General features: G+C 43.7%; 1 protein-coding gene across 1 annotated transcript in view; it reads left to right on the forward strand.

Moving 5' to 3' along the window:
• The window catches only part of NLGN4X (neuroligin 4 X-linked), a 305252-nt gene that overhangs the window by 153032 nt on the left and 127316 nt on the right, over positions 1–24904 (forward strand). The window contains exon 3 of the mRNA XM_084844266.1: positions 5639–5791. Within this exon, the coding sequence (XP_084700392.1) occupies positions 5639–5791 (153 nt within the window). The remainder of the gene's footprint in view (positions 1–5638; positions 5792–24904) is intronic.

A 24904-nucleotide genomic window follows, 5' to 3' on the forward strand; every position in this document is an offset into this window, starting at 1 on the left:
CTATCACGGGTGACTTTGAAAAAAAAAAGCGCATACGCACTTTATCTTTAAATCTTTACGTAGACTACAGGGACCAAATAAGAAACACGAATGGCAGCTCCCTATGGGGGCCGCCATTTGCGTACGTGCTTTTTTTATTTTTTAAAGTCACCCGTGATAGGCTACATGACGATTATTGTAGCCTATCACAGCTGACTTTGCAGATCTAGCCGTGATAGGCTACGTAAATCGTTATGTAGCCTATCACGGGGCTTTTTTTTTTTTTTTACTTTTCTTATGAAGTTCGCAGCCGGGGAGACGGGGCGCTTCTCCCCAGCCTGAATTTCGGCCGGGTGAGGCGGGAAGACACCTCCCCCTCGCATGAACTTTGGGGGGAGAAGCGAAGCGCCTCCCCCCCACCGCGAAAAAAGCTGCGGGACAAGGTAAGTCCCTTTCGTACATCCCTAGCTTTTGCACTCTCCACTTTCACCCTCAACAAGAGGCTCTTTAGTTCCTCTTCGCTTTCTGCCATTAGGGTGGTATCATCTGCGTATCTGAGGTTGTTGATAATTCTCCTGGCAATCTTAATTCTGACCCGTGATTCATCCAACCCAGTGTTTCTCATGATGTACTCTGCATATAAATTAAATAAGCAGGGCGACAATATACAGCCTTGTCATACTTTCCCAATTTTGAACCAATCAGTTGTTCCATGTCGGGTTCTTACTGTTGCTTCTTGACCCTCGTACAGGTTTCTCAGGAGACAGGTAAGGTGGTCTGGTACTCCCATCTCTTTCAGAATTTGCCACAGTTTGTTGTGATCCACACAATCAAAGGCTTTAGCATAGTCAATGAAGCAGAAATAGACGTTTTTCTCGAATTCTCTTGCTTTCTCCATGATCCCGCGAATGTTGGCGATTTGATGTCTAGTTCCTCTGCCTCTTTGAAACCCCGCTTGTACTTCGAGTAGTTCTCGGTTCACATACCGCTGAAGCCTAACTTGTAGGATTTTGAGCATAACCTTGCTGGCATGTGAAATGAGCGCAATTGTATGGTAGTTTGAACATACTTTGGCATTGCCCTTCTTTGGAATTGCAATGTAAACTGCTAGGGATGTACGAAAGTTCCGCCACGGATCTCAGGGAGGCCGAATGCCAGCGCATTCGGCCCCCCCGAAATCGGTGGCAGAACAGCCCGCCACCCCCCTGCCACCCCACCCCCCGTGACGGGACTTACCTTGGGCAGATCTTCCTGGCAGCGGCGGCTCTGTCGGCAGTTCGACCGCGGTGGCAGCGGCTGCGGCGGCCAGTCTTCCGACCGGCTGCTGCTGCCGCCATTTCCAGGTTAAAAAAAAAAGAAAAAGTAATAGGCTACGTAAAGATTTACGTAACCTATCATGGCTAGATTTTAAAAAAATAACATGATAGGCTACGTAAATGTTTACGTAGCCTATCATGGCTGATTTAAAAAACAAAAACAAAAACGCGCGTACACAAAAGGCGGCGGCCATGGCCGCCTCCATTTGCGTTCCTTATTTTGGGACGTCTTAGTCTACGTAAACATTTACGTAGACTAAGACGGTGAAAATAAGGGGAACACAAATAGGGTAGACGCTACGCTATTTGCGTTCCCCTTATTTTCGCCGTCTTAGTCTACGTAAATGTTTACGTAGACTAAGATGTGCCAAAATAAGGAACGCAAAATAAGGAACGCCGCCATTTGCGTACGTGCATTTTTGTTTTTGTTTTTAAATCAGCTGTGATAAGCTACATAAACATTTACGTAGCCTATCACGGCTGACTGCAGGGACGCAAATGGCAGCGGCTATGGCCGCCGCCTTTTGTGTCCCTGCTAGCCAGCGGCCGAATGTCCAGCTGCTGGCGGAGCTGGCTGGCAGCTCCACAGAATCGCTGCGGAGCACAGCTGGCTGGCCAGGATTCCGGGGGGGGGGAGGGACGGAATGCCTCCCCCCTCCACCATCAACATAATTCCCGAAAGGTAAGTGATTTTCGTACATCCCTAAAACTGAGTTTTCCAGTCTTGTGGCCATTGTTGAGTGTTCCAAATTTGTTGCCATATTGTAGGGATGTCAGAGAATTCCACCACGGATCTCGGTGAGGCCGAATGCCAGTGCATTCGGCCCCCCGAACTCCGTGGTGGAACAGCCTGCCCCCACGCCCCTCAGCGGATCCCCCCGGGACAAGACTTACCTGGGGCGGATGTTCTGGACGGCAGTGGCTCCGGTGGCGGCTGCGGCGGCGGCTGGTCTTCCTACCAGCTGCCGCCGCCGCCATTTGCAGTCTGTTTCCCCCCCACACTATGCTATTTGCGTTCCCCTTTCTTGTCTTCATCTTAGTCTATGTAAATATTTATGTAGACTAAGATGGCCAAAAATAGGGAACGTAAATGGCGGCGGCCGTAGCCACCGCCATTTGCATACGTGTTTGGTTTTTTTTAACACAGACATGATAGGCTACATAAGTCTTCACATAGCCTATCGCGGCTGAATTCAGGGACACAAATGGCGGTGGCTACAGCCGCCGCCATTTGCGTCCCTGCTAGCCAGCAGCCGGATGTCTGGCTGCTGGCAGAGCCAGCCGGTGGCTCCACAGAATCCCCGTGGAGCAGATCCGGCTGGCCAGGATTCCGGGGAGAGGTGTGGAGCACATCTCCCCCTTGCTAGGATTCCGGGGGGAGGGACGGAGCACCTCCCCCCCCAGCGGAACCTGGCGGAGCCAGGTAAGCAGGGTTTCGTACATCCCTATTGAGTGCAGCACTTTAACAGCATCACCTTTTAGGATCTTAAATAGCTCAGCTGGAATACTGTCATCTCTGCTAGCTTTGTTGTTAGTCATGCTTCCTAAGGCCTACTTGACTTCACCCTCTAGGATGTCCGGCTCAAGTTCAGTGAGCGCACTATCATGGCTATCAGGGACATTCAGATCTTGCCTGTATAGTTCTTCTGTGTATTCTTTCCACCTCTTCTTAATCTTATCTGCTTCTGTTAGGTCCCTGCCTTCTTTGTCCTTTATTATGCCCATCTTCGCACAAAACGTTCCCTTGAGATCTCCGATTTTCTTGAAGAGATCTCTAGTCTTATCCATTCTATTGTTTTCCTCAATTTCTTTGCACTGTTCATTTAAGAAGGCCTTCTTGTCTCTCCTTGCTATTCTCTGGAACTCTGCATTCAGTTGGATATATCTTCCCCTTTCTCCCTTGCTTTTTTCTTCCCTTCTTTCCTCAGCTACTTGTAAAGCCTCATCAGACAGCCACTTGGCTTTCTTGCATTTCTTTTTCTTTGGGATGGATTGAATTGTTGCCTCCTGAACAATGTTACAGACCTCCGTCCATAGTTCCTCAGGCACTCTGTCTATCAGGTCTAATCCCTGAAATCTATTCCTCACCTCCACTGTATATTCATAAGGGATATGATTGAGGTCATACCTGAATGGTTTAGTGGTTTTCCATATGCTTTTCAATTTAAGCCGAAATTTTGCAATAAGAAGCTCATGATCTGAGCCACAGTCAGCTCCAGGTCTTGTTTTTACTGATGGTATAGAGCTTCTCCATCTTTGGCTGCAAAGGACATAATCAATCTGATTTCGATATTGACCATCTGGTGATGTCCATGTGTAGAGTCGCCTCTTGTGCTGTTTAAAAGAGTGTTTGCTATGATCAACGTGTTCTCTTGGCAAAACTCTATTAGCCTTTGTCCTGCTTCATTTTGTACGCCAGCGCCATGCTTGCCTGTAATCCCGGTGATTTCTTGACTTCCTGCTTTAGCATTCCAATCCCCTGTGATGAAGAGGACATTTTTTTTTGATGTTAGTTCTAGAAGGTGTTGTAGGTCTTCATAGAACTGATCAACCTCAGCTTCTTCGGCCTCAGTGGCTGGGCATAGGCTTGAATTACTGTGATGATGTTGAATGGTTTGCCTTGGATTCGTACTGAGATCATTCTATTGTTTTTGAGATTGTACCCCAGTACTGCTTTTCCCACCCTTTTGTTGACTATGAGTGCTACTCCATTTCTTCTAAGGGATTCTTGCTCACAGTAGTAGATATAATGGTCACCTGAATTAAATTTGCCCATGCTTGTCCATTTTAGTTCGCTGATTCCCAAGATGTCGATGTTCAGTCTTGCCATCACATGTTTGACCACCTCCAGCTTGCCTTGATTCATTGATCTCACATTTCAGGTTCCTAAACAATATTGTTCTTTACAGCATCGGACTTTCTTTTCACCACCAGACACATCCACAGCTGAGTGTCCTTTTGGCTTTGGCCCAGCCGCTTCACTCTTTCTGGCACTACTTGGAAATTCCCTCTGCTCTTCCACAATACTATATTGGACACCTTCCAATCTGAGGGGCTCATATTCCGGTGTCATCTCTTTTAGCCTTGTGATACGTTCCATGGGGTTTTCTTGGCAAGAATACTGGAGTGGGTTGCCATTTCCTTCTCCAGTGGACCACATTTTGTCAGAACTCTCCACCATGACCTGTCCATCTTGGGTGGCCCTGCATGGCATAGCTTATGGCTTCAATGAGTTATGCAAGCCCCTTCACCACAACAAGGCAGTGATACACAATGTAAATTACATTAGCAGTAGTGCCGAACTGGATACTGTCCGAAGAAGAGTGGGTTTTCATGTCAGTTCAGTTCTGGTACTCAAAACAAATATCTGGGTTCAGAATTCTTTAATTCCATGGGTATATCTTTTTCACCAGTCCCTGATAAATGGGTATCAGGGTTATAATAACAATAAAAACAAACAAACAAAGCAGTTCTTGCAAGCCTGAAGTCTGCCCACCCGAAAGTGAAATGGCAGGGATATGATCATATCGAAAATCTGAACTTCCTTCAACATCTGTCAAGTTACTTTGCCTGAAGAGTCCCCACCCTTGCCTAATTCACTTTGAATGTTAGTTTAAGCAGATGTTTGACTGGTTTGTGGTATATGCAACTGGTCTGTGGCATATGCTTCATGAAATGTTACCTTATCTGTTTCAGAAATTGCAGAACAAAAAGACCCAGGACAGTGGTGTGGTTTAGAGTTAATTAAGTGTTCTTGTTTTTAAAAGAATGTTTACATTGTCAACCTGCTGATAATGACTTTTTTTTGTGAATTATTCTTTCTACAGCTGTTGACTGTGTCTATATATTGCATGTCAGAGACCGAATATTGTGATACATATTCCTAAAGCAAGGCAGCAGTCGCAGCTTCATTCTGAACTGTGATCGTTATCTTGGTGATACTCAGCAGGGGTAGTTTTCCCCGTCATTTCAGTCCTTCGCTGAGAGATACGCTGCACCTATGGCACTTTCCAGAGCTCTTCCAGAAGAAACCCACTCTGCTTATGGCCATAACTGAAGTGAGACAGAGACTAGTACAGCCTTCCCCCAACCTGGTGCTGATTGGACAGCATATGTCCTGATTGGACATAATTTTGGCTGGGAATTATGGGAGTTGAAGTCCAACACATACACATCTGGACAGCACCAGGTTGGGCAAGGCTGGGCTAGGAAATAAGAAATATAGATGAAGTAAGAAAATATGCAAAGTAAAAACTTTATGAAGACATTAAAAACTAGGCAACAACCATTTCTTTAATACTTGTATTACTTTCTTGTGTTTTCCTTACTTGTACTCTTTTCAGACATACATGATCAGAACAACAAGAAGCCAGTGATGGTCTACATCCATGGTGGATCATATATGGAAGGTACAGGGAATATAGTTGATGGCAGCATACTGGCAAGCTACGGGAATGTCATTGTTGTGACCATCAACTACAGGCTAGGGGTTCTAGGTAAGTGATTTTTTTTTCTTCTTCTCCTAGTCTTTCTGGAAGAAGTAAGCCTTGCATTTTTCTCAGAGTCACTTCCAGTTTATTTCTGTTAGAACTATTGAAACTGATTGATGCATTTTCTGGATTGGTTCAAACCTATGACCCACCCACCCCTGTCCCCATGCTGGTAGCTGGTAGGTCGTGTGGTATGGTGGGATGTCTTGCTTCTTTGGCTGCTCTTTGGTCTGTGATTCCATTCTGATGGATGGCTTTTGCAGTGAACTGTGGCTCTTGCTAAGAAAGCACACTTGGGCCAAACTTTGTAAAATCAGTTAGATTTCCTTTTGGTCAACTCTTGCTGCATTTGTTATCATTTGTGTACCTGCACTGTGATTTTTTTAAAAAAAAAGATGTGGTGGTTTGGGGAAAATTAATTATGTTGGGGGTGATGTTTTCTCCTTGTTTGTGACTGTTTCTGGTGGTGCAGAAATCCCTGGCTGTGTTATGATTTTATTAATTCAAAGTGGCTGCAATAATTTCTCTTTCAGCGACTATTTCAGATTAGCCTGTCTTACAAATACATCCTTATAAGCAATGCCCCTCACCAGTCATGAGCAGGTAGCAATGAACAGAAGATAGGTTTGAGTATGAAGTATACTCAATATATCTGAGTATAATACATTTGAAAATGTATTAGGAGATACATTTGGATGTTGTTTTGTGAAATATGGGATTTGCTGCTGCTTAGAGCGGGGGGAGGGGGATGCAAACTATGGCTATTCCTGTATTACATTTCAAAATCTTAAGCAATTCGCAGGAATGCATATATTAGTCTCCTGAAGGTCATCATAATTTCCTCACTTGCACATGACTGAATTATGGCTGCTTTTAAGCTTTCTCATAAAAGTTAAAGGCTTGTGTTTGCTAAAACGTAGTGAAACAGACTACAAAATTAGATCGCCTTATTACTTTGCTAATAAAGTGACCAGTTTGTGGGTATTTTATGATATTAAATTGATAATTTTTCTGTCTCTGCTTAAACAAAAAAATCAAGAAGGAATGCCTTTCTAGTTTACTATGTTGCCTTTTCCTTTTCCTTAAGAGTTTAGTTTTCATCTCCACTGGCAGAACTCCTATCACTGAGGTTTCATATAGCAATACATTTTAGCCCCCAATGAATCTTATACCTGCCTCTAGGAAGAGAAAATGCTTGTTGTCCCATATGGGATTAACTGTGTGTTAAAATAAAATAAGTGAAAATGGATCTTATAGCTAGCACATTAGTGTTAAAGCCTTAAATTATGAATGTAACAGATATTGCATCTTGGTTACTGTGATGATGAACTGGGCTTGGATTGCGAAATATAAAAGCACTTAAGCATGTACTAAAGGATTTAACAATTTGGGAAACAAACAATTTAACTTTTCCATTATGCATTCACATGCACCACTATTGTTCCTCTTCTGCAGACTTCGCTCTCTGGCTGCCCAGCACCTATATGTTGGTCCTTCATCTTCCTCCTACCAACCCCACTTCCTTATTCAAGCACATAGGCCAGCACAAGTGCATAAATAATAGGGGACATGGCTCATCCTTGTTACCACCTGACAGATGCTTCCATTTCTTGGAAGCAAGATGTGGCACACCACAGCAATTTTAAATTTCACAGCTCAACTCCCTGCAAAAAAGGGCTTCTGCTGCCTAGCCAGATCTCCCTCCCAATGCAAAAGAAATAAATAAAATAGCAAAGTGTGTGTGTGGAGGGGAAACAAATGATAAAAATAAACCACATTTTCTTCTCTCTGAACTGGCAATAGGGACCAGAACAGGAACACAAAATTGTCATGTCATTCACTGCTTTTTCTCCAGTCTGTTGGCAACTGTAAAATGGGCATGAGTTTGAAATATTTTCTAATATTTTTGAACATTTATATGAATATAATATCTGGCAAATTTGACAACATTCCATTGTATGTATGGCTGTAGTAAATGAAAACAGCAGTCCTGAGTGACAAGGGCGTGACAAGGAAGATGCACCATCTGACCTCAAGGCCTGCCAGCTTGTGTTGTGCCAGCCCAAGTAGGATGGAAAGTGGTGGTGGGCAATTTGGCTAGGCTCTTCACCCTGGTGGATTCATGTATTTACAACCCCTGCCAACTGACAGTAATGAAGAGGGAACTAGCTGTACTAGGGTTAGGGAGAACTGGGGAAGCTCAGGTTAACTGAGATCTTCTGAACTCCACTTGGTAGCCCAGTTTGTCTCGCTCCTGTTCTCATTTTTCTTTTTGTTTGAATCAGGAAAGTGCACATTTTGAATAGGAAAAACGCCCTTTCTCATGTGCATTTTCCAAAGGTGTGCACTTCTCTGCCATTGACCAAAGCATGAAAATGTATTTTTTGGACAACATGCATTTTAAAGTGTGCATTTCTCAAAATACATAGTTTTGAAATGTATTCTCAAATTTGGGGATGTGTGTACCCCTTTCCTGAAAAAACTACACTGTCATTCACATTTGGGATTGCAAGTAAGGCATGTTCGAATGATTTACGAACTGAAACATTTTCATATAACCCTAAGCTACGCCTGCTGCAGGTCTGGTATAGCTGACAGGTCTCTGCTGGGCCCATCTAGGGGAACAGAGAGGCTTTATTTCCAGCAGATCCAAAGCCAGATCTTCCCTACCTAGTCCACGGAACACCCAGTTTGCGGTGTTCTGCCTGCTACCACTGCTGAGAGAATCACTGGCCTAAGCACAGTGGGTCTCCACTGCTGGAGAGGCACAAACTTGCGTTCCAACCTTCCAATAATGATCAACACTGGGGATGGTTAGAACTGTGCTCTAGTTCATACTGAAAATAGAAGAGGTAAGGTATCTGTCAAGATCACTCTAAGAATAGAATTGCCTGACATGAAAAAAGGCTGGTCCTGGTGGTTTCTTGGCCCTGCCTGTTAAAGATCCTTATAAATACACTGCCATCTCTTATACACATCAGACCGGGGGGGAAAGGTGAAGTGTTTTATGACTTGCTTATTGTTCTTTGCTCCCATTAGGACTTCTTCAGAACTGGAAAGGTGGATAGAAATGTCTTAATCAATAAATGAACAATAAACATGTACTTCGATTAATGCCACAATAATTTGCAAGGTTGGTTTCTAAAACTGTAGTTCTGCTAGCACAAACTATCGGTAACACACCTTCAATCCAATTCTATCTGATTTACTTTCTGTTGGCTGGAAAATTATTGGGAGAACTGGATGCGCAAACACTTGTACAAGGTTTATAAATGTGTCCCATTGAAAGCATAGGTCAGCCCCTGTAATTGGTTGTCCATCCCATTGAAAGCAATGCATGACATCTATATTTGGATGTATCTTCAGATGCTCATCCAGTTTATACCAATAGTGCCTAGATGCAAGGATACCTGAGTTACTCCTCTCTGTTTCTGTGGATATCATACAGTCTGGGGCAAAAAAAGCAGAAAATATCACAGAAATAAAAGGACAGGTTTCAACATCCCTACTAATAAGACTATGTAAAAGTACCTTAGAGTTCATTTGTATGCATGTTTAGACAGAAAAAAAATAACTCCCAGCATTCCCCAGCCAGCAGCATAGGAGTTGTAGGACTTTTTTCCTCTCTAAACATGCATCTGATTGCACCCTTAATTCTTTTCTGATTTCATCCTCTAAGGATGTAGGGCCCTAATCGTGCTTATTTCTGCATCAGTATGCTTAGGGCTGCATTGTGATTACACAATCTAACCTTATACTATTCCCATTAAGTAGCTGATAATGTAATTTCAGTATCTGACTTTACTTTATACACACAATACAAATTAAACAGTTAAATTTGTAACTAAGAGTTTTTCTTCATGTAGACCATTGAATGATGAAAGATATGTGCAGTAACAATGAAAGGCTTACTGTATAACAGTCAAGGAAAGGCAGGCAAAATTCCCCAGTGTTTGAATGCATATACTTCATTAAAATACAGCCACCTTCAGCAATTATGGACACACATGAATTAATGCACTGAAAATTGCTGAATTTCTACAGTAAGCAAGCTGGTTACAGATATATATGTGCACCACACATTAGGCTGATTGCAATCTTCTCTGTTCAGTAATTATTGCTGGGGGGAGGGGGTTCTCAGCCCTTCCAGCTGTGATGCTTTAAGTACCACACCCATCTCTGCTCAGGAAGTCCCAGCCTTCCTCTTAGTCTATATATACTCTTTTGATAAGTGTTCAGATGATTAATATCAAAGTTAGTAATACATTTGGCTTTGTATATAACTGAATTCAGAGAGAAAAAAATGATACCAATCTCAAGATTCTTCAATACTTCACTCACAGACCAGAACCGTTCAAGATCAGAGATTCTAAAGAGCTATGGAACCTTAAATGCACCAGGAGAGATCAGTTAGACATGCTGGCTGAGTCATACACTGAGCCATACTCTAGGGTGACTTACATACATAACTGATCCTAGACAGTTTGTAAAGCTTTGATCAAAGACAGGAGAAGTACTGAAAAAGGCAAAGAGTGAACTGAACTGAGAGCTGTTTTGTTTTCCTGCTGTACCAGGTATAAAAGACCCACCTATAGCCAGGAAAATAGCCAAGTGCAGAGCTGTGTGAGTAGTTACAGAGTTGGACTTGACATCCAGTGGATGTTCCCTACACAGGTTCAAATCCTAATCGCAGTGTATCTGTCAATGGATGCTTGAACATTTTTTAATGGGAAAAGGGCAAATGTCCATCTAATTCATATTAATGACTGTGAGTACATGTGGGTAGTGATTATTCTAGGTTAATCATTAAATCAGCTTTTATAACTTTCTCAGGATGTCAGGGATCCCCCCCTTCCCTTTGAAAGAAAGATCCTTTTTTTTTTCAAATGCAACTCTGTATTTGCATTCACTCAGTAGGATTATTTGTGAATAAGTGGTTGCAAGATTATATACTGTGTCTCTAAAGTTTTGTATGATTGTCTGGATATCTATCTTCTTCCCTGAGACTTATAAAATAAGAGGTTTCATATTGTTGCTAAATAAGACTATCAGTGGTTTTATACATTCCTTGTTCCAAGTCAATGGAGACTGTTTTTGTGTTTTTTTTAACCTCGCAGTGGGAGTGGGAGTAGGGGTGTGGGAGGGATTTCAGGAAGCAAATGGTTGGGGGGAGGAAAGTCTAAATTCTCCCCTCCTAGTGCACAGTGGTTATAAACCGCACTGGGGCCATGCACACTTACTCTTGAGCAAGAAAACAAGAGAGGGATCAGCTATAAACTATGGAATTAACATAACATGTAGTTTGACCTTGAGTCAAATTCAGAAGCAGAGGAATTTTTACAGCTGAGGTGATCAGCTGAGGTGAGCAGGCCTGCTGGTGCTTCTTCATAGGGTAAAGATAGAGCTGGGGACCCAATTATGTTCTTTTGCCCAGGGCAAAAACACACACCTAGTTTAGTTAGGGGTGGACAAATCTATCATTTTCACTTTCTCCCATATTCAAATTCCTTAAACCTCAAGTTCTTTCCATTCAAAATATGAAGAAATTTGCAAATTTTGAAAAAAAAAATATCAAAAGTGAATTGAAATGAAATTTTCACCCATCTAGACAGGCCAAATTCAATAGGTACAGCTATTCCCAAGGAGAGGACCATGTTGTACCTGCCTGCCATATAGCTGTTAAAGATTAGGAGCATGTCAGGAAAAAGAAGAAGTGGCAAGTGGCAACCCTAATTCACCACTAGCATGGTAAGTGGGATTCAAACCCAGACTTTTAAGACATCCAAAGGCCTTTGCCTGGATAGACAAATCTGTCAGTTCTGGTTTCTCCTGCATTCTAATTTTTAAAGTCTCAAGTTCTTTCCATCCTGCATATGGAGAAATTTGTGGCGTTTGACAAGTTCTTATCAAAAACAAACTGAAATGAAATCCTCACCCATCCTTAGTTTACATGGCATTTCAAAGGTTTTTTTTAGAGAAATTCATAGAGGACAGCTCTGTCGGTGGGTATGAGCTAAATGGAACCTCCCATGTGTAGAGGCAGAATGTACTGGGGACAAGCAGGCGAGTAGGGCTATTGCCTTCATGCCAAGAAAGAGCTTCTAGGTTCCCAGAGGCTATCACTAGCGCCATGACCATAAACAGAAACTAAATGGACCCTTGGTATGGTCCACAAGGTTTGATCTTATGTTATTAACTTGCGCCCAGCTTTAGTAAACAGACAGGTGAATGAGTGAGTCAGTGTGTGTGTGTGTGTGTGTATGACTGTGTGTGTGAGACAGAGAGATGGGGGTGGAAATGGCAGGGGGCAGAGAGATGGCAGGGGAAAGAGAGTGAATTGTTTTGCGCCTTTTTTTCTCTTCCACTCCATCCTCTGCTGTCACTTGCCTCATCCAGGGCTTCTCAGACCCAAGTTTCCAAGTGGAGCAGCATGTTAAGCAGGGCAAAACACTGTGAGAACCAATCCATTCCCCTATTCTCCTGCAATTTATTTGGGTTGTTGTGTCCAGTGGGTTGTAACCTATGTTAGTCTAACTTTAGTCCTATTCATTTCAATGGGCCTACTCTAATTAGGACTAACATTGGATATAACCCCTTCTCTCCTTTCCCCAGGCTCCCTACAAGGGGCTGAATCCTGCTGGGAATGAGTCAAGTGATGGGAGGAATAAACACTACCCTAACCCAAGGATCCTCAACCTTTTTGGATCTGTGGGCACATTTGGAAATTTCTGAAACTGTGGGCACCACCACAAAATGCCTCCCACAGAGGATGTGGTGAGTCACATAATGGCTGCTGTGGGAGCCCAGCCTAGCCAGTCAAGAGGTGGCAGTAGGGAGAGAAATAGCAAGGCTAGAGGCTGGGAGGGAGAGCAAAATAGGAAGAGTTGCTTCCTGGCCCACCCAGTCTTCTTCTGTCCACACAGTCCTTTCTTCTTTGCACCCTCTCTCTCCCCCCACTCCCAGCCTCTAGCCTCTCTATTTCTCTCCCTCAACCTCTTTCCTCACTATATTTATCCCTTCCCCATAGGGATGTATGAGAATTCCATCTGGGGGGGTGAAAAATCAATGGATTTTTCCAGTTCAGCCCTGTGGATTTCATTCCATTTCCCCCCGCTGGTGTCAACTCACTCTGTAGTGAGTCAATCCAATACATGGTTTCCGTTTGTTTTTTGTGTTTTTTTAATGGTGTCAATTTCTGCAATTTGGGGGGGGGGATCTAGAAATTTGCACAAATGATGTTGTAATTTTTTAAAAAAATATTTTTATTGGTGTTCTTGCACAAGTCCACATGATTGCAAGTACACCTATCCGCTATGTAGCCCCACAGATTCAATTCCCCTCTTGTCAATATTCTTGTCAGATTCATCCTCTCCATGCACTATTTAATTTAGCCCAGTAGAGCCATATTCTGTACTTGTCACAGAACTTGTCAATTTCCCCTTAACCTTTGGTGGGAAGTGAGGACATGCAGGAAGAAATTGACAAGTTTGTTCACAAGTTTGGAATTTGTTGTTGTTCAATCGTTCAGTCGTGTCCGACTCTTCGTGACCCCATGGACCATAGCACACCAGGCCTTCCTGTCCACTGCTCTCTCCCGGAGTATGCTCAAGTTCATAAGTTTGGAATATGGCTGGGCTAATGTGTGGAGAATTTTGGCCACCTAATGAGAAGAGAAAAGTCACTGGAAAAGCCCCTGATGCTGGGAAAGATTGAAGGCAAAAGGAGAAGGGGACAGTAGAGGATGAGATGGCTAGATAGCATCACCGATGCAATGAATATGGACTTGAGCACACTCCAGGAGAGAGCGCAGGACAGGAAGGCCTGGCATGCTATGGTCCATGGGGTCAGGAAGAGTCAGACACAACTGAACAACAACAACAAATGTGTGGAGATGAGAGGATGAAACTGACAAGGATATTGACAAGAGGGGAATATGCCTCTGGGGGACTACATAGTGGACAGGCGGACTTGCGATCATGTGCACTTGAGCAAATCCCCAATAATTATTTTTTTAAAAAACACACAAATATGACAACATTTCAGCAAATTTCAAGGTCCCCAATTTTTTAAAAATGTGCAAATTTTAAAATTTGTGCAAATTTAAATATTTGTGCAAATTACAATTTGCCCCAATGGCAGACCCTGTAAAAATACAGGAAATATTTTCAGAATTGGAAAAAGAAAAGAAAAGATCTGTTACAGACTACAGTCCACTACTGCTTACTGGATTGGAAATGCTGTAGAATCCCATCGGGCTTAAATGGAATGGGATTCCTAGTGTCGCACATCCCTCCTTCCTCATTTCTAGCCACCTTCTTTCTCTCCCTTCCTACCCCCTAGCCTTGCTCTTTCTCTCCCACTTATCCCTTTATGTACCTCTTTCTCTTCACTCCCAGCCTCTAGTCTCACTATTTCTCTCCACAGTTCTTTACCTCACAGTTTCTACCCCTCCTAGCTTCACTCTTTCTCCCTACCCCTTTGCCTTGCTTTCTCTTCCTACCCACTGAAAGCTGATCAGCAGCAGGTTCAGTAACAGAAAGGGGAACCTTTTCCAGTAACAGAAAGGGGAACCTCTACCGGTTTCCAATTTTTAATAAACATTTTTTTTAAGGGGCAGGGAGTGAAGAGCTGCATTGGGGCCCCTGCCCTAACCAGTCTGTTCCACAGCCTTTCCTGGATTTTGACTGTCCAAATCAAAGAACGTTCAATTCTCTACTGTCTGGGTGAAAAACAGACAGGTGGCAATACTGTGGAAATGATGACTATCATAATGCTGTCAAGTCACTGAAAAAGGCTTATCTGTATATAGCCTTACCCTGCTGGCAAGTTGCTATTTTGTCTACAACCTTGAAAACATAACGATTCCATACTGGAGTCATTTAACATTATTTTGATAACCCGTTGAGCCTCCTTTTTAAGCATCAGTTCAGATTGTACCTGAGGCAGGAGCTGCTATTGCCCAACTTGAGGTATGCTTCTTGTCGTGGCATTGGCTTATAAATTCCCTTTTTATTCTTACTGTCTTGCATTTTAATAATAAAACTGCCTCTTGGAGAGAAATGCAGTGCTTCACCAGGCAGATGACAGGATTAACTAGAGGCTAGTAAGAAACCTGAGCTAAAAGGTATTTTGATATAATTGTTTTCTGTGAAGGATTGTGAGGAATTGGTTTCCCTCACCCTGCCCAGGTTGCAGCAGTGAGTGAAAGAATTATATATACAACTGCCTTCTATTAAAATAGTCTCAGATACATCTTCTTTAAACTGCCAGTAAGCCTGATAATGTGTATCAGTAATTTAGTATGAAATAATGCTTAAAGCTTCAGCAAAGGAGATCATTACCTTGTCATGGTGCTGGAGCTTGAGCACCTCAATGACGTCATGATCTAAACCATGAAGGGACACCCAAGACGGAAAGGTCATGGCAGAGAGGTCAGACTAAATACGATCCCTGGGGAGGGAAATGACAACCCACCCCAGTATTCTTGCCATGAAAACTAAATGGATCAGTACAACCAGAGATATGTCGGTATACCATTGGAAGATGGGACTCCCAGGTCGGAAGATGGTCAAAATGCTACTGGGGAGGAACAGAGGATTAGTTCAACTAGCCCCAGATGTGATTACGCAGCTAGCTCCAAGCCGAACAGACGGCTAGCAGCCGATGGTGCTGGTGGTGAATGACGAATCCGATGTTCTAAAGATCAACACACCATAGGAACCTGGAATGTTAGATCTATGAGCCAGGGCAAATTGGATGTGGTTATTGGGGAGATGTCAAGACTAAATATAGACATTTTGGGTGTCAGTGAACTGAAATGGACTGGAATGGGCCACTTCACATCAAATGGCCACCAGATCTACTACTGTGGACAAGAGGACTACAGAAGAAATGGTGTAGCCTTCACAATTAATAATAAAGTGGCTAAAGCAGTGCTTGGATACAATCCAAAAAATGACAGAATGATCTCAATTCAAATTCAGGGTAAGCCATTTAACATTACAGTGATCCAAATATACGCCCCAACCACAGATGCTGAAGAAGCAGAAGTAGATCAGTTCTATGAGGATCTGCAGCACCTACTGGAAAAAAAAAGGTGTTATTTTCATTACAGGAGATTGGAATGCTAAGGTGGCTAGTCAAACGACACCTGGAATTACAGGCAAGCATCGTCTGGGAGAACAAAATGAAGCGGGACATAGGCTGATAGAATTTTGCCAAGACAACTCACTGTGCATAACAAACACTCTCTTCCAACAACCTAAGAGACAACTTTATACATGGACTTCACCAGACGGTCGACACCGAAATCAGATTGACTACATCCTTTGTAGCCAAAGGTGGCGGACATCTATGCAGTTGGTAAAAACAAGACCTGGAGCTGATTGTAGTTCAGATCACGAACTTCTTATTGCACAATTTAGAATCAGACTAAAGAGAATAGGGAAGACCCACAGATCAGTTAGATATGAGCTCACTAATATTCCTCATGAATATGCAGCGGAGGTGAAGAATAGATTTAAGGGACTAGATTTAGTAGATAGGGTCCTGGAAGAACTATGGACAGAAGTTCGCAACATTGTTCAGGAGGCGGCAACAAAAAATGTCCCAAAGAAAAAGAAAACCAAGAAGGCAAGATGGCTGTCTGCTGAGACACTGGAAGCAGCCCAAGAAAGAAGGAAAGCAAAAGGCAACAGTGATCGGGGAAGATATGCCCAATTAAATGCAAAATTCCAGAGGCTAGCCAGAAGAGATAAGGAATTATTTTTAAACAAGCAATGCATGGAAGGGGAAGAAGATAATAGAATAGGAAGGACAAAAGACCTCTTCCAGAAAATTAGAAACATTGGAGGTAAATTCCAGGCAAAAATGGGTATGATCAAAAACAAAGATGGCAAGGACCTAACAGAAGCAGAAGAGATCAAGAAAAGGTGACAAGAATATACGGATATGTATAGGAAGGATAACAACATCGGGGATAGATTTGACAGTGTGGTCGGTGAGCTAGAGCCAGACACCCTGAAGAGTGAGGTTGAATGGGCCTTAAGGAGCATTGCTAATAACAAGGCAGCAGGAGATGATGGTATCCCAGCTGAACTGTTTAAAATCTTACAAGATGATGCTGTCAAGGTGATGCATGCCATATGCCAGCAAATTTGGAAAACACAAGAATGACCAACAGATTGGAAAAAATCAACCTATATCCCCATACCAAAAAAGGGAAGCACCAAAGAATGTTCAAACTATCCAACAGTGGCACTTATTTCACATGCCAGTAAGGTAATGCTCAAGATCTTGCAAGGTAGACTCCAGCAATTCCTGGAACGAGAATTGCCAGATGTACAAGCTGGGTTTCGAAAAGGTAGAGGAACTAGAGACCAAATTGCCAATATCTGCTGGATAATGGAGAAAGCCAGGGAGTTTCAGAAATACATCTATTTCTGTTTTATTCACTATTCTAAAGCCTTTGACTGTGTGGATCATAACAAATTGTGGCAAGTTCTTGGTGGTATGGGGATACCAAGTCATTTTGTCTGCCTCCTGAGGAATCTGTATAACGACCAAGTAGCAACGGTAAGAACAGACCACGGAACAACGGACTGGTTTAAGATTGGGAAAGGAGTACGGCAAGTAGCAATGGTAAGAACAAACCACGGAACAACGGACTGGTTTAAGATTGGGAAAGGAGTACGGCAGGGCTGTTAACTCTCACCCTACCTATTCAACCTGTACGCAGAACACATCATGCGATGTGCTGGGCTTGATAAAGCCAAGGCTGAAGTTAAAATAGCTGGAAGAAACATTAACAATCTCCGATATGCAGACGATACCACTTTGATGGCTGAAAGCGAGGAAGAGCTGAGGAACCTCATGATGAAGGTGAAAGAAGAAAGTGCAAAAGCTGGCTTGCAGTTAAACCTCAAAAAAACCAAGATTATGGCAACCAGCTTGATTGATAACTGGCAAATAGAGGGAGAAAACGTGGAGGCAGTGACAGACTTTGTCTTTCTAGGTGCAAAGATTACTGCAGATGCTGACTGCAGCCAGGAAATCAGAAGACATTTACTTCTTGGGAGGAGAGCAATGACAAATCTTGATAAAATAGTTAAGAGCAGAGACCTCACTGACAACAACGGTCTGCATAGTTAAAGCAATGGTATTCCCCGTAGTAACCTATGGCTGCGAGAGTTGGACCATAATGAAGGCTGAGCGAAGGAAGATAGATGCTTTTGAACTGTGGTGCTGGAGGAAAATTCTGAGAGTGCCTTGGACTGCAAGAAGGTCAAACCAGTCCATCCTCCAGGAAATAACACCAGACTGCTCACTTGAGGAAATGATATTAAAGGCAAAACTGAAGTACTTTGGCCACATCATGAGAAGACAGGATACCCTGGAGAAGATGCTGATGCTAGGGCAAGTGGAAGGCCAAAGGAAGAGGGGCCGACTGAGGGCAAGGTGGATGGATGATATTCTGGAGGTGACAGACTCGACCTTGGGGGAGCTGGGGGTGGTGACGGCTGACAGGAAGCTCTGGCGTGGGCTGGTCCATGAAGTCACGAAGAGTTGGAAGTGACTGACCGAATAAACAACAACAACAACAACAATGCTTAAAGCCTCCCAAAAGGCAATAGAGTAAATGTTGAAGTGTAAATGCATGTGCATGTGTGCGCACATGTGCACGCATGCATGCACACACACACACACATATCTACAAATACAAACAACCTAGATTCCACTCAAACAGCTAGTTATGGACAGCTAAGAACACTGACTGGAGTGGTCACTGTAGTGACATAGTATAGTCCTTTATGGATGATAGAAGTATGTACAGATATGTGCATGAAGAGGAAGTCTGGATCTCACCTTCTGGCCTTTCCAAGATCTCCACGCATGTGTTCAAATTTCTGAAAGCTATGTGCCTAGACTCTATTTGTGCATTATGTAGTCTCTATTTTTGCTGGGTACAGTTCAATCAAAACATACCCACATTGGGATAAATGCAGATGTTGTTGTTCAGTCGTTCAGTCGTGTCCGACTCTTTGTGACCCCATGGACCATAGCACGCCAGGCCTTCCTGTCCTGCGCACTCCCCCAGAGTGTGCTCAGGTTCATATTCATTGCATCGGTGATGCTATCTAGCCATCTCATCCTCTGCCGTCCCCTTCTCCTTTTGCCTTCAGTCTTTCCCAGCATCAGGATCTTTTCCAGGGACTTTTCTCTTCGCATTAGGTGGCCAAAATATTGGAGCTTCAGCTTCAGTATCTGTCCTTCCAATGAGCACTCAGGGTTGATTTCCTTTAGGATGGACTGATTTGACCTCCTTGCAGTCCAGGGGACTCGTAAGAGTCTTCTCCAGCACCACAGTTCGGAAGCATCAATTCTTCGGCGCTCAGCCTTCCTTATAGTCCAGCTCTCACAGCCATACATTACTACTGGGAAAACCATAGCTTTGATTAGATGGACCTTTGTTGGCAAGGTGATGTCTCTGCTTCTTACTATGCTGTCTAGGTTTGCCATAGCTTTCCTCCCAAGGAGCAAGCGTCTTTTAATTTCATGGCTACAGTCACCGTCTGCGGTGATCTTGGAGCCCAAGAAAGTAAAATCTGTCACTGCTGCCATTTCTTCCCCTTCTATATGCCAGGAAGTGATAGGGCCAGATGCCATGATCTTAGTTTTTTTAATGTTGAGTTTCAAACCAGCTTTTGCACTCTCCTCTTTCACCCTCAACAAGAGGCTCTTTAGATCCTCTTCGCTTTCTGCCATTAGGGTGGTATCGTCTGCATATCGGAGGTTGTTGATAATTCTCCCAGCAATCTTAATTCCGACCTGTGATTCATCCAACCTGGCATTTCTCATGATGTACTCTGCATATGAGTTAAATAAGCAGGGTGACAATATGCAGCCTTGTCGTACTCCTTTCCCAATTTTGAACCACTCGGTTGTTCCATGTCCGGTTCTTACTGTTGCTTCTTGATCCTCGTACAGGTTTCTCAGGAGACAGGTAAGGTGGTCTGGTACTCCCATCTCTTTAAGAATTTGCCAGAGTTTGTTGTGATCCACACAATCAAAGGCTTTAGCGTAGTCAATGAAGCAGAAATAGACATTTTTCTGGAATTCTCTTGCTTTCTCCATGATGCAGCGAATGTTGGCGATTTGATCTCTAGTTCCTCTGCCTCTTCGAAACCCAGCTTGTACTTCCGGTAGTTTTCGGTTCGCATACTGCTGAAGCCTAGCTTGTAGGATTTTGAGCATCACCTTGCTGGCATGTGAAATGAGCACAATTGTGCGGTAGTTTGAACACTCTTTGGCATTGCCCTTCTTTGGAATTGGAATGTAAACTGACCTTTTCCAGTCTTGCGGCCATTGCTGAGTGTTCCAAATTTGTTGGCATATTGAATGCAGCACTTTAACAGCATCATCTTTTAGGATTTTAAATAGCTCAGCTGGAATACTGTCATCTCTGCTAGCTTTGTTGTTACTAATGCTTCCTAAGGCCCACTTGACTTCACTCTCGAGGATGTCCGGCTCAAGTTCAGTGACCGCACTATCATGGCTATCAAGGACATTACTATCATGGCTATCAAGGACATTAAGATCTTTCCTGTATAGTTCTTCTGTGTATTCTTTCCACCTCTTCTTAATCTCATCTGCTTCTGTGAGGTCCCTGCCTTCTTTGTCCTTTATCATGCCTGTCTTTGCAGAAAAAGTTCCCTTGAGATCTTCAGTTTTCTTGAAGAGATCTCTAGTCTTTCCCATTCTGTTGTTTTCCTCGATTTCCTTGCATTGTTAATTTAAGAAGGCCTTCTTGTCTCTCCTTGCTATTCTCTGGAACTCTGCATTCAGTTGGATATATCTTCCCCTTTCTCCCTTGCTTTTCGCCTCCCTTCTTTCCTCAGCTACTTGTAAAGCCTCATCAGACAGCCACTTTGCTTTCTTGCATTTCTTTTTCTTTGGGATGGATTTCGTTGCTGCCTCCTGAACAATGTTACGGACCTCCATCCATAGTTCCTCAGGCACTCTGTCTATCAAGTCTAATCCCTGAAATCTATTCCTCACCTCCACTGTATATTCATATGGGATATGATTTAGGTCATACCTGAATGGTTTAGTGGTTTTCCCTACGTTCTTCAATTTCAGCCAAAATTTTGCAAGAAGCAGCTTATGATCTGAGCCACAGTCAGCTCCAGGTCTTGTTTTTACTGACTGTATGGAGCTTCTCCATCTTTGGCTGCAAAGGACATAATCAATCTGATTTCGATATTGACCATCTGGTGATGTCCATGAAATGCAGATAAGGGGTCCTCAGATACATCTACGTTAGGTGAAGCCAGCAGGTGCGATTCTGCCCTCCACCTCACATGTTCATCTCTATATGCTTCAAACATCTACGCAGGACTTAGAGGATGACTTTTTGGTCTGGGGATTATGTGTGTTGAGATCACATTTAAGCTTTTCCTGAACTTTCTTTGAAAAGTGAGTAGGGATGGTGGGGAATTCCGCCACGGACTCCAATGAGGCCGAATTCTAACAGTCCGGCCCCCCGGAGTCCATTGTGGAATGAAAGACTCGCCTCCACCACCCAGGGGAATCCGCGCGGAATGGATCCTACCTGCTGCCACCCGTCCGCTGCCATCTGCTGCCACCTGTCCCATCCGATGCTGCCTGTCTTTGGACGGAAATGGCATCCTGCATCGCAGAACGCCATTTGCGTCCCTGTTTTTTGCCATAATAAGCTACGTAAATCTTTACGTATATTTATATCCACTATGTCCGCTACGCTGGATGCCAGTTGCATCTGAAGACCGGCAGTCTGGCAGGGGACGGACCCGGCCGGTGGCTCCGCAGACTGGCTGTGGAGCGGAGCTGGCCAGGGAGGATTCTGGGGGGGAGGAATGGATCACCTCCCCCCCTGCAGACCCGCCCGGCGGACTTGGAGGTGAGTTCCATATACCCCTAAATGTGAGATGTGTTAAGGAGCTGGAGAGCCACAACGTTATTCCATCTGTGATGTTATTGTGGAGCATTCACACAATGCTTTCTGTGCCCAAAAGAAATCACACTATCGAGATTTTGCTGTAACAGCTGAAGGCCTGAATCTAGGGATGGCATGGGTGCCCAATTCTAGGGATATACAAAAGTTCCACCATGGATCTCAGGGAGGCCGAATGCCAGCGCATTTGGCCCCCCAAAATCGGTGGCGGAACGGCCCCCCCCCCGGGATGGGACTTACCTTGGGCGGATCTTCTTGGTGGCGGCGGCTCCGGCGGCGGCTCTGGCGGCGGTTTGGTGGCGGCAGCTGCGGCAGCCGGTCTTCCGACTGGTTGCCGCCGCCGCCATTTACAGGTTAAAAAAAAAAAAAACCCTAATAGGCTACATAAAGATTTACGAAGCCTATCACGGGTAGATTTTTAAAAAACACCGTGATAGGCTACGTAAATGTTTACATAGCCTATCATGGCTGATTAAAACAAAAAACAAAAAAACACGCGTACGCAAATGGCGGCGCCCATGGGCGCCACCATTTGCGTTCCTTATTTTGGCACGTCTTAGTCTACATAAACATTTACGTAGACTAAGATGGCGAAAATAAGGGGAACGCAAATAGCGTAGCGTCTACACTATTTGTGTTCCCCTTATTTTCGCCGTCTTAGTCTACGTAAATGCTTACATAGACTAAGACGTGCCAAAATAAGGAATGCAAATGGCGGCACCCATGGGCGCCGCCATTTGCGTACGCGCGTTTGTTTTTTGTTTTCTTTAATCAGCTGTGATAGGCTACGTAAACATTTACATAGCCTATCACGGCTGACTGCAGGGATGCAAATGGCTGCGGCTACGGCCGCCGCTATTTGCGTCCCTGCTAGCCAGCGGCCGGATGTCCGGCTGCTGGTGGAGCCGGCCGGTGGCTCTGCAGAATCGCTGCAGAGCACAGCCGACCGGCCAGGATTCTGGGGGGGGGGGGAGGAACGCCTACCCCCACACCATCAGCATAATCCCCGAAAGGTAAGTGATTTTTGTACATCCCTACCCAATTCCATCTGGGAATATGGCAGAACCCTGTCCCCCGGCCTGCACCCCCAAGCCCCACTCACATTTTTGAGAATGTGCATATTAGTGTATTTGCAAAACTGTGCATTTTGCAAAAATGCACATTTTCACGCATACACAAATATGTGCATTTGCAAAACTGCATATTTTTGTGCATCAAACATGCAATTTTTTTTAATCCCCATTTTATTTTTCAAGAAATGGCAACCATGGAGCTTGACGAGGCTGCCAGGGTGAGTGCAGGCTACTCGCTGAGTGTGGGTGGGGCTTGAGTGCAGTCTGTTGAGTGGGGCAGGGGCTGGGCGGGTGCCTGGAGAACCCGGACAGGAGTGGGTTCACACTTCCCCACCTCAATCTACCCTAAATCGTAAGATACAGAGCACAGCAAAATATTTTTTTCCTAGTGTGAGTGTGTAATAGAATATAGGAATAGATTTTGGTGAAAGGAGAAGCACTGGTGTTTTTATGAACAGTAAACCTACATAAACCCTTCAAATTATCAAAACATTGACATTAATAATATAAAGTGAGAGACATACTGGTGAAGCTGCTTTTTTGTTCCAGAATAAGAGAAACAGTTTTATTTCAGTACCACAACTGATCTAAATTAATAAATGAAGAATTTAATTCAGTTTTTCTCTCTCAATATAACTCCAATAGAAATATTAACATACAGAGAATTTACATTTCTACTCAATAAATTAAAGGGAAGAACTGTGAAATTTCCCTACTTTGGATTCTGCATTTTATGGAGATTTAGGGTGCAATCTTATGCACGTTTAGACAGAGAAAAGGCCTACAACTCCCAGCATTCCCCAGCCAGCCTAGACAGGCTGGGGAATGCTGGGAGTTGTAGGCCTTTCCTGTGTCTAAACATGCAAAGGATTGTGCCCTTAGTGGCTTAATTAGAGTATGTTTAGGATGTATTAATTGAGTGTGCCAGTTTGGCCTTGGTGTGATTTTTCTCAATTTCTAATACCTTTGAGCTTACAAACAGCACAGAATGACAGAAACAAAATATTTCAGAGTTTTGCAGTTGTTTAACATGTATGTGTACATAGGTAAGTAGAGATGAGGATGAAGCAGCCTTGTGCTTGCCACCTTCTTCACCCCAAAGCATCCATGCCTCTCCAGCATTGAAGTTCAGTGTTCAAAATGCATTGAACATTCAATTTAACATTCCAAGTGTTCAATTTCACAATTGAGAGACACAAATGCCAATCATTCTCTGGCTGCTCCTCATATCCTTCTCCCAAGATACCCCCAAACAACCTTACCTTAGGGAAGAGGAATGGGGTAGCAACCAGAGGAAGACTCCAGTGAAGGTGGACATGTCCAGTAGGTCACCTTTCTGGTGGGAAATGATATGTGAAGGATAGTTTCCTGCTGGGGAATTCATGGGCTGGACTATCACCTTCATGGGGAATCATGGAGCTTGTAGTCCAGCCCATGAATCCTCAGGAAAATATATTCTGTGTGTCATCTGTCTGGGATCCGTTAGTGTTCATTGGGCCCCCTGCTGTCTGCTGCTACCCTGTCTCCCTTCCCCAAGGCAATGGGGTTTTCTGTACCATCAGGGAGGGATGCAGATAGAGCATAGCTACAGAGTAGGACTGCAGCAGTACTTTAATAGTGCATGCTGTTACATTCTGGTTTTTTTCCTGAATTATACTGCAAAACATAAAAGAATTCTGAGCTTTAAGTTTCATGGCAAGCTTTGAGAATCTCTGTGCAAACTCTAGTTGACAGGGTTTGGGGTTAAATAAGTAATTATGAAACTTGGCCTCTTTCCAGAGGTTTTGCCCAAATGTCCCTGTACCTCAATGTAGCCAATGCCATTTCCTGTAGTCACAAGGATCTTAGTGGAATCTATCCCAGCTAATCATGCAAGTTATAATGAGAATATGTTTCTCAGAAGTATTTTTACATGCTATCTTGTCAAATAGAAAATCTAGAATTAGGATCAACAATACCATATATTTAATACAGTAATCCAACACAGGCTGTTATGCCTCTAGTTCTCTCCCCCCACCCCCACTCCTGCATTTCAGTGAACATACATATTCAATA

This window comes from Heloderma suspectum, chromosome 3, assembly GCF_057233095.1.
Source record: "Heloderma suspectum isolate Gila_16-S chromosome 3, 16-S_ref, whole genome shotgun sequence".
NCBI classification, from domain to species: Eukaryota; Metazoa; Chordata; class Lepidosauria; order Squamata; family Helodermatidae; genus Heloderma; species Heloderma suspectum.